This window comes from Hypanus sabinus, chromosome 28 (genome assembly GCF_030144855.1).
Source record: "Hypanus sabinus isolate sHypSab1 chromosome 28, sHypSab1.hap1, whole genome shotgun sequence".
In the NCBI taxonomy this organism is placed as follows: domain Eukaryota; kingdom Metazoa; phylum Chordata; class Chondrichthyes; order Myliobatiformes; family Dasyatidae; genus Hypanus; species Hypanus sabinus.
Window position 1 is genome coordinate 12020374 of NC_082733.1, and position 16889 is coordinate 12037262.

At 43.2% G+C, this 16889-nt stretch overlaps 1 protein-coding gene across 1 annotated transcript in view; it reads right to left on the minus strand.

Moving 5' to 3' along the window:
- Positions 1–268: 268 nt before the first annotated feature.
- Positions 269–16889, minus strand: part of aldh1a3 (aldehyde dehydrogenase 1 family, member A3) — a 109404-nt gene continuing 92783 nt past the window's right edge. The window contains exons 9-13 of the mRNA XM_059952465.1: positions 16642–16826; positions 12994–13158; positions 12754–12911; positions 8836–8910; positions 269–910 (exon numbers count right to left, since the gene is read on the minus strand). Coding sequence (XP_059808448.1) covers positions 838–910; positions 8836–8910; positions 12754–12911; positions 12994–13158; positions 16642–16826 — 656 coding nt within the window. The 3' untranslated portion in view covers positions 269–837. The remainder of the gene's footprint in view (positions 911–8835; positions 8911–12753; positions 12912–12993; positions 13159–16641; positions 16827–16889) is intronic.

The following is a 16889-nucleotide window of genomic DNA, read 5'->3' on the forward strand; positions in this document are numbered from 1 at the left end:
TCTTTACTCCTCAATCCTTTTACCAGTGCAGGTATATCAAGAGTTTCTTGTACTCTTGTTATAATGTTATAATTGAATAGTAATTTCAATGTAGAAAGGAAATTCTTGTACTTCAAGCAATATAACTAAACGTGGCTACAGAATTGATCAAAACTGAATTGATCAATTAAACACATATCGACACACAAAGCATTTTCTGCTGGAAAATGTGATATTTTGAAATCTATTATTTGCACTTGAAGCAAAATGACCACCATAGAGCCAAATAACAATTTTATTGATGGGTTAAACCCAACATTGAAATGTAGAAGAGTTAGGGTACATTTGTTTCTTTGTTTAAGAATAATATGTTAAAAAAAGTATATTTCAAAGTTGCAGACCTGATACTGAGCTTTGCCCATTGGGAATCTGGGAAACATATAGACTGCAATTATCTTTTTGCCCCTCTGGGAAGTTTTCTGAAGTGCTATTCTGCACTAATGGCAGGTTGTTGATTAGTTATGGGGAAGAAGATTAGCTCTGATGGCAATCTCCCAATGAATGATACCCAGTGTGAAACTGAGATGGTGCATTTGCCAATAACCAGCGTCCTATATACGAAGAAAATAGACAGTCTCCTTCAGCCTCTGGGTACAGTTACTGTAAAATGCTAATATCAGATTAAATCTACAAGTTCTGAAGGAAATAAAAAAATATTTTCTTTGTGCAAAGTCAGGAATTATTTTTTAAGAACTTAAGCATTTTGCTCGGTTATAAAACATGTCCTTATGTTTCTTTATCTTTCATCTTTTCTTCAGACTTCTTCTGGAACCATTTCACTGCTTATCGCACTTCAGTTTATTGGCATTTCTGAGAGATTTTGATGGTGACTGTTTTCACTTCTGTGTATTCACTCAGTCCATATTCACCCCTGCAGTGAACAACACAACAAACGTCAGTGCCAGCCAGGCTTCATCTGAAATGAGCTCAGCAAAATCTGTTACAGCGAAACCCGGAACAATTTGAAACCTGTAGCGGTGAAATTCTGTTACCAGCTCTGGAAGTGAGGGGGGTGGGGGGTGGAAGCGTGACTCAGTTTAGCACAACGCTTTACCCTGCTGGTGACCCGGGTTCCGTTCCCGCCACTGCCTGTAGGGAGTTTGTATGTTCTGTCCGTGACTGCGCAGATTTGCTCCGGGTGCTCCGGAGTCCAAAGACGTACCGGTTGGTAGGTTAATTGGTCATTCTGAGTTGTCCCGCGATTAGGCTAGGATTAAATCTGGGGATTGCTGGCTGGCGCATTTCAAAGCACAGGAAGGGCCTATTCTGCACCATATCTCGATAAGTAAATAAATGATTTTCAGAAACATTGCAAAGCCCTGTGTAAAGCAGAAATGGATCAATACTTTCACTCATGGAAGATCTTTACCTGAAATGCTAACTCTGTTTCTGTTTCCACATCTACTACCTAAACTGCTGAATGGTCCCACCACTTTCTGTTCTTGCTTCAGATCCACTGCATCTAAATCCTTAATTCCTTATTTCCTTTCAATATGTCTGGCTTCAATGAGTAAACTGGCTGCGCACTATTTGCCCATTTAACCCTGTCCTCTGACCCTCCAACTCACCCCTAAACTTTACAGAATACATCCAGGGAAAAGCAGCGCTGTGTTCTAGAGGGACAAACTCGCTTGCTGAAGATTTCTCAGCTGCTGATCCACAGTCTGTAAAATTAACACTGATTTTTAAAAAAAAAATTCAAAGAAACACACACAAAATGCTGGAGGAACTCAGCAGGTCAGGCAGCATCTATGGAAAAGAGTACAGTCAACATTTCGAGCTGAGACCCTTCATCAGGTTGAACCGTAGGGCCTGTATCCACACTCTGTTGCTCTATGGCAATAGGAATCTCAGTTCCCTTTAGCTGTGAGCCTGACAATCAAAAGGAAGGAGGTGACAATAGCTACTGAAAGTTAACCTAGCATATAACCATCTACAGATGGATAGTACTGAGGCCAGTATTCACATTGGAACATTGAATTGTTCTGTATATTATCAACCCGTTCATTATGTGCCATGTTGTATGATGTGGGCAACCATGGACTTCCCATGACAAATTTTTCTACAGAAGTGGTTTGCCGTTTCTTTCTTCTGGGCAGTGTCTTCACAAGACGGGTGACCCAAGCCTTTATCAATACTCTTTAGAGATTGGCAGCCTGGTGTCAGTGTCCACATAACCAGGACTTGTGATATGCACCAGCTACTCATCTGACCATCCACCACCTGCTCCCATGGCTTCACGTGACCCTGATCGAAGAGACGCTAAGCAGGTCTACACCTTGCCCAAGGGTGACCTACAGGCTAGCAGATGGAAGGAGTGTCTTACACCTCCTTTGGTAGAGACGTATCTCCACCCCACCACAATTGTGTTATCAATAGGCATCATTTCGCCTACTGCTTCTGTCAGGCAGCTGCAGAAACATATAAGCAAATTCTTTGCACAGGATGTCATTCTCAGCTAATTAGCAAACATTAAAATTTTTAAAAAGTTTAAAATAATAGATTAAAAATCATTTGAATGTTAATTTGGTTCACTAATTATTGGTGTCAGAGAGCAGGCACACCTCTGTAAATTTGTTGAGTACCCTGTTTGATAATGGAGCAGTCATCTTCACAATGCAAAGCAATTTAGCTTTCACTGGTTTATATTTGTACCAACAAAAAAATAAGGTCGAATTTCTTAATTCAGTTCAATCCAAATGAGACTGGTACAGACACAGAATCACATTGGATTACTGCCTGTTGATTAACTAAAAGGAACTGGCTTTTCAATGTTTAAAGGTGAAATGATCATGCAGAAGGTTTTTTTTGTGCTCTGGGGTGTTGTGTGGGAGGGTAAACAGGGATAGCTTTCACCTTGGCCCTTCAAAGATTGTCTCTTTGCAGGAGTATGACTATGTCAAATCTCAGGAATACCTGGTGCCTTCTGGCTGCTGTTTAAAATTATGGATCTGTTACTCTGTAAAGCATTGAGTTTATTTAGAATCTGTAAGACATGACAAGGTCAACAAAGGCAAGTAAGTTTTCAGTGGTGCAAGAAACTAAGTGAATCACAGAGGCAAAAGGAGAATGCTCTGTTAAAATATTCAGGCAAAGAGCTCTGAGGGACTGTAGGCCTTGTGCTGTGGATATGTGCAGTGCTTGGCCTCTTGGCTCTGGTGTGTGTTTACAAAACACCATTGGAGCACAATCTCTCCGTGGACAGCAAGGCAGATTTTTGTTTTGGGTATTGTAAAGAGTTTTTTTAAACACTGAATTGTGGTGATCTGAAAGTTGCTGCTCGAACAGATGGTGAAAGGAAGTTCAACAATAAATATCAAAACAGAATTCACAAAACACTTTTTTTTTGTCTGAGTGTTTTGCGAGCCCCCGACAAGCTTGCCACATTACCTGTCCCCTGTTAATTAACTTTCTCATAAGTAGTTGTTATGGCAGAAAAACAGATGGTGGGATTTCAGTAAGCAGTGGGAATAGAAGGCTACACAGAGTGTATGTTGGGACAAGGCCCTACAATGAAAGCTGGAGCAGTGGGTGGGGGTGAATGGTTACAGAAATTAAAACCAGAGATGCCACCAAATGATGAAGTTAAGATTATTACTTACTCTGTCTGGCCATAAGCAGTCCTTGACAAAAAGGAATTAAGATTGACTCGCAGGCCATCTTTCCAGTAAGTGAGTTGCAAAAGCTTTAGCAGTTGCAGCAGGTCCCCAAACTTGAACTCTTGAGTAGACCCCAGAGTTCCTCGCTAGCCAGGAATTGAACCCTTGTTCTGGTGGGATTTTCACTGACCACCATACCAAATGAAGTTGAATCTACCTGCCTGCACGTTGCCTATATTCCTATGTGTCGATGTCTGGGTCTGAACATTACTATAGTAGCTGCTTCTACCACCTACCCTGACAGCTCATTCTACCACTCTCTGTAAAAAAAAATACCTCACACATCTTTAAACTTTAGTCCACTCACTTTAAATCTGCGTGCTCTAGTATTTGACATCTCCACCCCCAAAGAAGACTCTGCCTATCTCGGCGGCAGGATCTATCCTGCAGAAGGATCATTATTTTTTTTTATTGTGTACAATTCTGGTCACCGAATTATAGGAAAGATGTCAACAAAATAGAGAGAGTACAGAGGAGATTTACTAGAACGTTACCTGGGTTTCAGCACCTAAGTTACAGAGAAAGGTTGAAGAAGTTAGGTCTTTATTGTTTGGAGTGTAGAAGGTTGAGGGGGGACTTGATCGAGGTATTTAAAATTATGAGGGGGATAGATAGAGTTGACGTGCATAGGCTTTTTCCATTGAGAGTAGGAGAGATTCAAACAAGAGGACATGAGTTGAGAGTTAAGGGGCAAAAGTTTAGGGGTAACATGAGGGGGAATTTCTTTACTCAGAGAGTGGTAGCTGTGTGGAACGAGCTTCCAGTAAAAGTGGTAGAGGCAGGTTTGATTTTGTCATTTAAAGTAAAATTGGATAGGTATACGGACAGGAAAGGAATGGAGGGTTATGGGCTGAGTGCGGGCCAGTGGGACTAGGTGAGAGTAAGCATTCAGCACAGACTGGAAGGGCCGAGATGGCCTGTTTCCGTGCTGTAATTGTTACATGGTTATTTCTATCTATGCCTTTTGTTGAAAGGCATTTAGCAGTTCTGGAGAAATGCAGCCCATCCCATTCCAGGCCTGAACTACACCCATTCTCTTTCAGGAATGAGGCTGGTCTAGAACAAGTCCTGCGTAATGCACACAAGACATTCATGATACCCAGCTGCATTGCTTCTCCTTCCAGGGAGAGGTGGCATGATGCTCGTGGCTGTGAAGAACAATTTATTGGCCCAATCTTTTCAATAATTATTTGATGACATCTCTGTATTTAATTTAAGCAGACCCTACTTAATGCTGTGCTCCAGCTTTCACTGTTGGGCATTATCCTAGAGTATGCGAAACCATAAGAGAGAATCAGGCCATTTGGCCCATCAAGTCTGTTCTGCCATTTCCATCTTGGCTGATTTATTTTCCTGCCATCTCCCCATAATCCTTGATGCCCATGTTAATCAAGAACCTATCAACCATTGCTTTAAATATACCCAATGACTTGGCCTCCTCCATAGAAGTGTGTGGCAATAAATTCCACAAATTCACCACCATCTGCCTAAAGGAATTCCTCCTCATCTCTGTTCTGAAGGGAGTCCATCCATTCTGAAGCTGTGCCTTCTGGTCCTAGACTCTCCCACTTTTGTAAACATCCCCTCCATGTCCAATCTATCTCGGCCTTTCAATATTCGATAAGATCACCCCTTATTTTTCTAAACTCCAGCAAGTACAGTCCCAAAGCCATGAAAAGCTTTTCATGCATTAACTGTTTCACTCCCAGGATCAAGTTCTTGTGAACTTGCTTGGATCCTTTCCAGGTCTAGCAAATAGCTTCTTAAATATGGGTCCCAGAACAGCTCACAATACACCAAACTTGGTCTGACCAATGCCTTATAAAGTGTCAATATTTCACCTTTGCTTTTATACTCTCGTCCTTTTGAATTGAATGCTAACATTGTATTTGCCTTCCTTACTGTTGATTCAAGCTGCAAGTTAATATTTAGACTTCTTTCCAGGGTGGAAATGGATACTACCAGGAGATATGATTTTAAGGTGATGGGAAGAGAGTATAGAGGGGATGTCAGAGCTAAGTTTCTTCCACAAAGAGTCTTGAAATTATGGAATGCCCTGCCAGGGGTGGTGGTGGAGGCAGATACATTAGGGGCACTTAAGAGACTCTTGGGTAGGCATATGCATAGAAAAATGGATGTCTCTGTAAGAGGGAAGGGTTAGATTGATTTTAGAGTAGATTAAGAGGCAGCACAACACTGTGGGCTGAAGGGCCTGCACTGTGCAGTAGTGTATGTTCTATTCCAGGGCTCAATCAAGAACCTATCAACTTTTGCTTTAAATATCCACAATTACTTGGCCTGCTCCATAGCAGTCTGTGGCTATGAATCCTATAGATTCATCACCATCTGGCTAAAGAAATTCCTCCTCATCTCTGTTGTAAATGGTGTCCAGGGCCCAGTCACCTTCAGCTACTTTGTAAATGCTGTGGTGTGTTTGTTCACTTGGGCACAGTGGGCAGTTAAATTGCCACTCCCCAATCTCTGAAGCTTCCCATGTCCAGAAGCAGTAAGATCACCAGTAAGGCTGATAGAGGGCAAATATATTTTTGCCTTTAGACAGTAACCATCTCCAGCATCTTCTTTTTCCAGCAGTGGCTTCAGCAGTGACAGATCCCCCACTGTCAGTAATCAGCCTGGCAACCGGCTGTGGAGCGATAGAGGTATCCACGAGCGGCTGTGGAGGCCAAGTCATTGGGTGCATTTAAGGCAGAGATAGATAGGTTCTTGATTATCTGGGGCATCAAAGGGAATGGGGAGAAAGCAGGGGAGTGGGGATGACTGGAAGAATTGGATCAGTCTATGACTGAATGGCAGAGCAGACTGGATGGGCTGAATGGCCTCTTCTGCTCCTATGTTTTATGGTCTAAGACCGGTTCCAGTAATTGCAATCAGATGCAAGCCACCTCCATCACAATCATTGACCTCATTCTGTCCCACCCACAGGGCAGACCCAGCAGCGGGTCAGAACAGGAGCTCAGAGGTAAGAGCGAGTTCTCAACATTGACTTCAAATCCCATGAAGACTTGTTACATGATACTTGGGCCCGAACTGCCTCCTCATTACCACCTCCTGCCTCCCTCAGCTGATGAACCATGTTGATTGAAACTTGGGAGAAGCACTGAAAGCAGCAGGGACACAGAATGCTCTCTGGTACCACAGGCCGAGGTGACTGAGCCTGGTACTATATTAATGCCAAAGTGGGTCTAAGGACCTACACAAGCAATAAACGTATTTGACTTCATGGACAACAACATGTAAATTCATGTCCCAGAACGTCCCTCATTCCAGCTTTACTGGGAAGTGTTGTGACATGTATGACGGGGGCAGCCTTAATGCTCCTGGTGGTGAGATGCCATCCTAGTGAAGCTCGAACATGGAACTACTGTACATACTGTAGGCACAGCATACACAGATATCTATAAGTCAGTACTGAGGCTGTGCAGCTCTGCCGTGTCTATTCATGAAGAGTGGTGGAAAATTAAACGTGTAACGGGTGGACCCCACCGCTCATCATGATCGTGATCATGGGCCACGGCAGGCAGCGATAAGGAAAATGCTCCAGGTAGTGCTGAACAGAAGGCCATACTCAGGGCCTTCTGAGCTCCCCATGTTACAGGAGGATGTCTCCGGCCAATTTGATTCATTTAATGTGATATCAGGAAATGGCTGTCAGAACCGGTTACAATTATGGGACTGGAGACAGTTAGAGTGCTGTACCCACTCTTCAGAGCCGGCTGTGTTTCTAACCAGGCTGCTCCCGTACAGTTGCAACACCAACTTCTGCCTGACAAAGTGAAAGGTAGTCCACTATTTTATCTTCACAAGCAGTTAGCTGAGTGCCACTAAATAAACATTACCATAATATGCAAAGTGAAAGGCAAAATTTTGTTTTTAACTGGCACGGTCTCACAATAACCTGCTCGCCAATGCAAGTATGAGTTTCTGCAGTTTTTATCCAAATGTGGAACTGGAGTGACTACTTGTGACATTCATTCAGCATTCAAGGAGATGTGGTACTGAGATAACCCAGGAGGCTGAAAGGGAAAGGTCTCCAATTGTGGAGTCAAACACATCACAGAAGGGAAGATGGATGTGGTTTCTGGAAATCCATCATGCAGCCCAGGACTTCACCGCAGTATAAGGAGTTTGTACGTTCTCCCTGTGACCGCATGGGTTTCCTCCCACAGTCCAAAGACCTACCGGTTGATAGGTTAATTGTTCATTGTAAATCATCCCGTGATTAGGCTCTGGTTAAACTGGGGATTGCTGGGTGGCACAGCCTGAAGTGCCAGAAAGGCCTATTCTGCACTGTATCTCAATCAATAGATAGATAAATAAGCAAGCAAGTAAATAAATAAATAATCAATTAATCAATCCTCAGGTACGACCTAGGTTCAACCATCTTCAGCTGCTTCATTAGTGGCTTTCCTTTCTTTTTGAGAGGTGGGGATCTCGCCTGTTCCAGCAGTCTAATCTGTGAATATACCAACTCATCGGAGCCGAGAGACAAAGGCTACGGGAGTAAACCCAGACAGCAAATCCAGACTGGAGCCACAAAGACGGCTGGACATCGCTGAACACCCTTCCAGCAGTTCCTGCGGCCAAGCCAGTGCCAAACGTACTGCTTCGCTTTCCTTTGGACTACAGTGGTGAGGCCAAGAGGGGGGGATCTTGATGACTGGGTATCTCAGGATCTCCATACCTTCCACCAAGGCTTGAGATGATGATCATCACCCATTGTCCTTTGAGACAGACGGATGTCAACTACCACCAACTCATCATGTTTTAGGACACTATACTCCTGTTCCATTAGGATACCTGCTCTTTCCCTTACACCAGGGGTTCCCAGCCTTCTTACCCATGGACATCAGCTTGGGAACCCCTGCCTTATAGGCACAGGAGTTCTACACTCAAGTGAAGTGTACTGCTGTTGTTATTTTGAGAACAAGAAGGCTCTTTCGAAAACCAAAATGCAAAGAGAAGAGTAACAGAAAGGAAGAGGGGTATTTGCTCTCAGTTTCACTATGTCTATAGTGAGAGAAGAATTCTCAGCATTTTCCACACACCCTAACACTGGGAACGACCGACAACCACAGAATTGCAATTCAAGCAAATACATAATGTGTTATGTTCTTACATTTCTCTTCCATTTCCGGACATTTTGAAGCCTCCAAAAGGTGCCTGAGCATGAAGGGCATTATAACAGTTAACCCTGTAAAAGAAAATAAAAGTCACATTAAACCATTGCATCTCTCAGTCCTAGACAAGTGGCCAGTGTGCACCAGGCAGCTTCTCATCCTGCTGTGTCATGTAAGGATGCTCAAAGTCATTGCTCAGACATCAGCTGGCAAGAACCAACAAGATCACTCACAATGATCACACCGGGCTGGTGGTTAATGCTTTGCTGTGTTTCATCTATTATGGGCAGATCATTTGACTCCTAGAATTTGGGCAGGACTCAGAAATCAGAATTGGGTTTCATATCACTGACATTTGTCATGAAATTTGTGGTGAATTTTCCTTATAGAGGGCAAAGGCATAAACTAAAAGTAGATATATTAAGCAGCAAACACGAGGAAACCTGCAGATGCTGGAAATTCAAACAACACACACAAAATACTGGTGGAACACAGCAGGCCAGGCAGCATCTATAGGGAGAAGCACCGTTGACGTTTCAGGCCAAGACCCTTCGTCCTGACGTTGACAGTGCTTCTCCCTATAGATGCAGCCTGGCCTGCTGTGTTCCACCAGCATTTTGTGTGTGTTGCAGATATAGTAAAATAGCTCTGCAATAATTTTATGGTTAGGTAAAGATCGTGAAGTCGGAGCAATGTGTTAACAATGGTTTAGCTACTCACTTCTGAGCTGGAAGAACACAGGTTCAAATCTTACTCCAGAAACCTGAACTGGACACTCCTGGTGCCTTGCTGCACTGTCAGATGACAGACACAATTACGGATTTCCCAGGTTCTCTGGCACACCCTTCCCTTCCCAGATATGGACAATGAGATAGCGGATTTGTGACTCAAGGTCTTCACTGCCATGTTTTAGAATTTTAGTAGAGGCCAGAGTACAGCCAGGAGCAGTGTGTACTGTGACTACCTTTAAGAAAGGAGACAAAACCGACTGCTGTAATATGGGGGACCTGCTTGCTGTCTCGCATGGGGAAAGTCATTACTCGGGTCCTCCTCAATTTCTCCCCACGACCAAAGAGCTGCTCTCCATTTCATTGTGTGGATTCCATCCATCCAGAGGCACAGTGGGCATGCCTCTGATGTTTCTCCTTCTACCATAATTGTGATAAGTTTCTTATGGAGGCTAGCACATATGACAAAAACTTCAGCCACCAATCTTCAAATCTGAATATAGACTGTACATAAAAATGCAAATCTGAACAATGGGTTCCTAAAAACCACAAATCACAGTTACTGGAAGACCAAACAATGCTAATTAAAATGCATTTAGATGCCTGTGGTGTGGGTGCGAAGTGGGAGGTGTGACATTCGCATGTAGTTGAAACGAAGCATTGTGGATGCATCATAAATATGGAATTGGTCTTTGATCACTCCATAAAATTCCGTGTAGTGTTGGGTTGAGCAGGACTCTTCCTCTGAAAGGGGCCTCAATGTGATGCCTGCTGTGTCTCACTTTGTTAAATAAAGGGGCTGCTTCTCCCCAGTGACTTTGTCCACAGGACAACAAGGTTCATGGTTCACAAAAGACCCATTGCTCTGCAAACCAATGTCCAGTATGGTCACACTATTGTCTCAACACCCTTTCAACCTTTCTTGTCTCCATCCCACAATCACTTCCAGACACTGGAGAGATGCACCAACACTGTCTCATCTGATTTCTCCAAATCTACAGTCAGACAGCTCTGAAAGCTCTTTGGTCATCATTGCTAATGCTGTCAGGTATCCCTTTGCCAGCATTTGGTCCATAGCCTTCTATGCCTTGGTATTGAAGTCTTTGTTGAGATACTCTTTCCATGTTGTGAGTCCCTGCCTCCGTTAATTCCTTGGAACTGTATTGCAGATTCCAACCACCCTCCAACTGAAAATTATCTCCTCAGACCCTCTCTAAACCTCTTACTTTCCACCCTAAATGCATTCGCTCTAACTTTTGTCACCACAGCTTCAGGAAAAGTTTACTGCTATCTATCTAACTTCCCATACTTGTATATACTTCTATTAGGTTCCGCCTTGGTGTCCTTTTCTCCAGGGAAAACCAGCCCAGTCTCTCCAGTGTCTCCTCAAAACTGAAACACTCAATTGCAGGCAACATCCTGGTGAACCTTTGCAGCACAACCACATCCTTCGTGTAATGAGGCAACCAAAATCCTGATCATCACTGCAACTGTGGTCTAGCCAATGTTGTGCTGTAATTTCCAGTGGCAGGGTACGTGAATGATCTTCAGAATGACATTCCCAGACTGATTCCCTGTTACACTCAACTTTGTACGGACCATGTAGTTCATGCACCCAACATCATACTCCCAAAACAGACATGCAAAGATTACCAGCTGAACACATGAAAGGAAACATAAGAGATTGCAGATGCTGGATTCTGGAGTGAGAGAAAAAAAGCAAACTACAGGAGGAACTCGGTGGGTTCAGCAGCATCTGTAGAGAGAAATGGACAGTCAAAGATTAGAGGGAGATAGCAAGTATAAAACGGTGAGGAGAAGGGGGCGGGAAGCAAGAATTGACAAGTGATAGGTGGATCCAGGTGAAGAGGGGTCACAAGCAGATGGAAGAGTTAGAGTGATAGAGGCACTGGTGGAGGCAACAAAGGACTCCAGATAATGGAATCTGGTAGGAAAGTAAGGTGGACCAGGAAAACAAATAAGGGTGAGGAGCCAGTGGGAGGAGTGTGTGAGTGATGGGCAGATGGTGCAGGTGGAGTAAGGGAAGAAACAGTAATAGGGGCTGTGTGGGTGTAGGAGGAAGTGAGTAACCGGGAAGAGAGAGAAAAGGGACAGAGGGGGAGCAGGTTACCTGAAATTTGAGAATTAAAAATTCAGGTGGTCAGCTTGTAGACTACCCAGGTAGAACATGAGGTGTTTTTCCTCTAACTTCAAAGAAAAGAATTCAAGGATTCGCTGAAGCCTCTTTGAAGAAGAACAATGTTCCCACCAAATCTCAGTCCTGCAGAAAGTCACTGCGGGATGGCACGCAGGACGTTGAGTCTTTGCATGACTTCAGAAATCACCTGCCCAGTTACCCCACCACACACCTTGCCGACTGTGGTAGAGTCTGTCATTGTTCTCCACAACCACTCAGGACCTGCAGCTTTGAGTGGAAGCAAATCATTCTGGATCTCAGGGGACTGTTCAAGAAGGGTAAGCAAGAGAAGATTGGTGCAATTATCAGTCTCTCTGTAGAGGTTCAGGCAGTCTTAGACCAATACACAAGGATGCTGTAATTTATCCCAGCCACCTGCCATGACCTTAAGCTTTTCAAATTTTTTCCCCCTTTGTAGGACATTGTCTAGTTTTCTTCAGGTATGTTATGGTTGCTATGATTCCATCAATGGTTCAAACAGTGCATTTCTCATCATCTCTCTGTATTTTGTGTCATTGACCTCAAAACCTGAAATACAAAAGCATGTACCATCATGCTGAGCACAGCTTCTACTTGCTATAATGAAACTATTAAAGGGCTCCCTATTACAATAGGCTGGGCTCTTGATCTTTCAATATGAGTTTGCCCTTTGTTGTTTACCTACATTGCCCTTCCTTTATTCTATATTCAGCATTGTTATCCATGTATCTTGTCCTACCCTGATGCACTGAGTGATCTGTATAAACAGAACACAAGACAAGCTTTTCACTGTATCTTCGTACATGTGAAAATAATAAACCAATTCCAATTCCAAATTCAATTTCAATTTCGTCTCTGACGTTCTTCTCCAACCTCGTCCTTTTGACAAGTAATGAATCTGCAGCTCCCCACTCTCACCACACTGTAGCCCTGTTATTGGAGACACCTCAGAGGGAAATATTTATGATACTGAAATGGTAATTCTAGATGAAATTGCTGAATTTGATATTTACCAGACAGTTCCAGATTGAAGTGCAGAAGCCACGGCCATTGCCCTGTCAATATTCCTGGTGAACACTCCCGCCGTCAGCCCAAATTCACTGCTGTTGGCTCTTCTAATCACTTCCTCTGTGCTTTTAAACTTCATTATTACTTGGACTGGTCCAAAGATCTGCATCACATGAAAGACATTGGTAACGTCTATGAGGTGCTAAACAACATTCTCATTCAAAGCTTTGGCTTGGGAGAAGTACCTCCTCCTTTGCGATGCGCATGGAATCTGTCACTTCTGAGAAGACCGTGGGCTGAATGTAGTGGCCCTCATCACCAAAGGCACAGCCGCCAGATTCCAGTCTGGCTCCCTCTTCCTTGCCACTCTCAATAAGCTCCAGAATTTTGTTAAGCTGGTCTTGGTCGATCTACATGGATGGAGAGAAATGGACGAGAATTAACTGCAGGCCCTGATGGTAGGGTTTAACCAGTATCTCTGCATGGATGCCATATTTAATTAAACCTGTCTGAGAAACCAACAGTCAAGAGAAGGAACAGAAGCAACAGTCAACAGAAGGAACATACCTTCTGTTCACACATCGCTGGTCCAATGTGATAGAACAGGTCCTGGTTCCCTCAGGCATCATCTTGTCATCACTCTGAACGTAAGTGAACTAGAGGGTTTAAGTGGCTGAAAACCCGATCTGTTGTGGCTGTTCCATTTTGGGACCCATGCATCAAAGATGCTCCCTCTACAGGGATCATACATGCATCTAGGCTTTCCTCAAACACATGCAATCCTTGCGAAATTGCATGTTTTTGTTATAATATTAGAATCTGAGCACACAATTGCATCTCATTGTCGGCGGCAAACTCTAGCTTCAGGCTGCCCCATCTTAAGACATGATTTCATTCTCAGTCCCCTATTGAGTTTCATGGATGGTACTACGAAACTTTTCACAACCCGTCTCCTTAAGGGTGTGGTGATGTATTACCAGTAACTTGTCAAAGCGATTTAAGCATGGCATCCATTCGGTTTATGTGCAATTATTTCAGGAGACGTCAAAAACTCATTTATACTACATTACCTTATTTGAGGAATCAGATTAATGCTCCTTAACTCCTTCCCTGCCAGCTCTGAAATTCTTCCTTGATGTTGTTCATTGAATTTTACAAGGAATGGTTTAATTTATTCCTTTTAAAATACATGAGAATTCAAAATCTTCTCTTGTTTAGGCAACCCTTTAAGGAGCTATTTTCATGCAATATGATTATGAAAGTTTTATATGTTATGTCTCATCTACATAAAAGTGATATAGACAATTGGCAAATTTGTTGATGAAACCCTCATCAGTGATATTCCTGGAGTTCGCAGGTGGAGAGAGAATATGAAGTTCAGACAATATCGCATGGTGAGAAACTTTGAAGGTCTATTCCTGATTCACATGACAAGTTCACCTTCTCCGCCTCAGTTAACCTACCCTTGTCCTGTCTGAATTCTTCACCATTCCAACCTGGTAACTTTTACTTAATCCAATCCAATTTTGAAATCCAAGCAAAGATTTTTTTTGAGATAAAAGCTCATCCTTACTCTCTGCAACATGATCACTGTCCCCAAGAATTTACATCACCCTATTCTGTTTCTAGTCTATACTGCAGCCTCTCAACTTCCAGATCTTTTCTTTTCCCCACCTCACTGTACCTGCTTCTCCTCTGGTAGCTCACGTACAGTGCAAACTCTAAGTGCCAAATAATGATAAAAGTATGTGGGGGAGAGGTAGGATGAATACTTGCAGGGTTTATTCTCCAGATTGGCTGAGATTCGAACTACAGGTCATAGGTTTAGGGTGAAAGGGGAATGAGTATATACGTATTTACTTTCTTACAGATACAGTGCGGAACTGGCCCTTTGGTCAATCAGCCATGCCATCCAGCAGCTCATCTATTTAACCCTCGCCAGTATGCAGCACAATTTACAAAGACCAATTAACCTACTAATTAGTCTTTGGGCCGTGGGCGGAAACCAGAGCACCCAGAGGAAACCTACACACTCACGGGAAGAACGTACAAACTCCCTTCAGGCAGTGCAGGACTTGAATTCCGAACATTAATGCCCCGAGCTGTAAGTGTGACACTGACCACTATGCTACCTTGGCATCCACATCGGAGGGGAAACACCTTCATTCAGCAGCCATGCAAGTGTGCAATGAGCTGCCGGTGGAAGTGGTAGATGTAAGTTCAGTTGTAACATTTAAGACAACTTTAGATAGCTACATGGATGAGAGAGGTATAGAGGGCTATGGTCTGGACCAAGGTCATTGGGACTAGGTGGAAGATCGGGCTGGTACAGCCTAGATGGGCCAAAGGCCCTGTTTCTGTGCTGTAGTGCTCTATGACTCTACATAGGATTTCAAGGCTCTGGAAGGTTTTCTATTGAGTAAAGAGAGTAGGAATGAAGAACAGCTATCGTCAGTGGAAGAGTGCTGTCCCACAAGAACCAGTGACAGAGTATTTAGTGCCAGTCACATTACAAGCTGCTACATATAATAAAATGTGCAGATAATAGGCAAATGAGGTTCAGTACCATGTCATACATTATGAAAGCAGGAAGGTGGTGGTAACACTTCACATAGAAAGTGTGAGTGGTAGGGCAGACAGGTAAACTGATTGAAAATTATGAAGGATTTTGATGGCATATTGTGGAGAAGAAGCTGTCTACATAGCTGTCCAAGAAACCAAAAGGAACTTCCTTGTGCAAGAACAGGGAGAATATGAACACACTAACACACAGTGTGATGAAGGTGAACAGCATTGATACATTAAAGGGGAGCTGGACAAACACACGGGAGGTAGGAACAGAGGATCTCGCAGATAGATTTAGCTGAGGAAATATTGGAGAATATTCAAGAAGACTTTCAGCATGAATGTGGAGTGATTAGGCTGAATGACGTTCTTCTGGGACTACCCTACATATATCCAATGCAATCCTGTGTAAAGTGGTATTTCACAAGGGTCTCCTGTTATTCACAATCCCCATTAATGAAGTAGACTTTGAAATCAAAAGTGTTACATATAAATTTGAAGGTGACACCAAATTTGGATATGGCAGCAAAGTTAGGTTGGGGAGTTGGCCCTGAGGTGAACTGTAGCAAATTACAGATATTCCCCAGTACTGTATATCTTGTAAAGGAAAACATTGTATTATTGCAAAACAAGTGGGTGAAATGCATAATTTAGTAACGTTGTATTCACTTGTTTGATGCAATGAAAACCAGTTTGTAAATTGAGTTCAGAAGCTCCAAAGAATCGACGACTATATAATAAAAATGTGTGAGGAGAGTGTCCATAAATAAAAGGGCTTCTGTGCATTAATACATTTGAAATGGATGTTTAATTGGCAAATAAATTAAAAAAATATGGAGTATTACATTTTGATAAGAAATTAGGAAAATGGGGTGGAAAAGTGAAAGGATCCCAGATACAGATGACCTTACGCAGATTTTGAAAGCAATAAGAGCAGCCCAAGTATTTTTCTAGTAGGAACCTGCTGGGAGTAAAAGCTTTAATAAACGTGGCATTGAGTCTGACTCAGCCCTACTCGCTATATTAACAAATGGATAAAGAGGCTAAGATGTGACGTTATAACTGTCGGGGAAGGATGAACCAGCTGGGCTTTTCTTTTGAACAGGGGAAGCTCTGCAGCAATCTGTTGGGAGCCCCAATTTCTGAATAACTTTGCTAAATTAGACAGAGGGAAAGAAGTTTCTAATTGAGGCAAAGAGCAAAACTGAAGGTCACCCCATCATACACATAAAACAAAGCTAAAAATTCAACTGGGATTTCTTTATCCAGAGATCAGTGGGAATGTGATTCTCACTGCCAATGGTTAGGCCCTGGCAGCCTCTTCTCACCTGAGGTCCTTGTTCTGTTTTTGGATCAAAAGGGTTGCCCACCACTCGCCTTTTGACCCTTTCCACACTGCGGCGCACAAACTCCTCGTACACCTTCTCCTCCACAAATATTCGAGCGGCCGCAGTACAGCACTGCCCTTGGTTAAAGAAGGCCCCCTGCGAGGCGCAGTCGACGGCCAGGCTCACTGAGGAGGAAACGGAATCTGTAAGCATTTTTAGCTTCTCTTAAAGAGACAAAATTGCAGCCC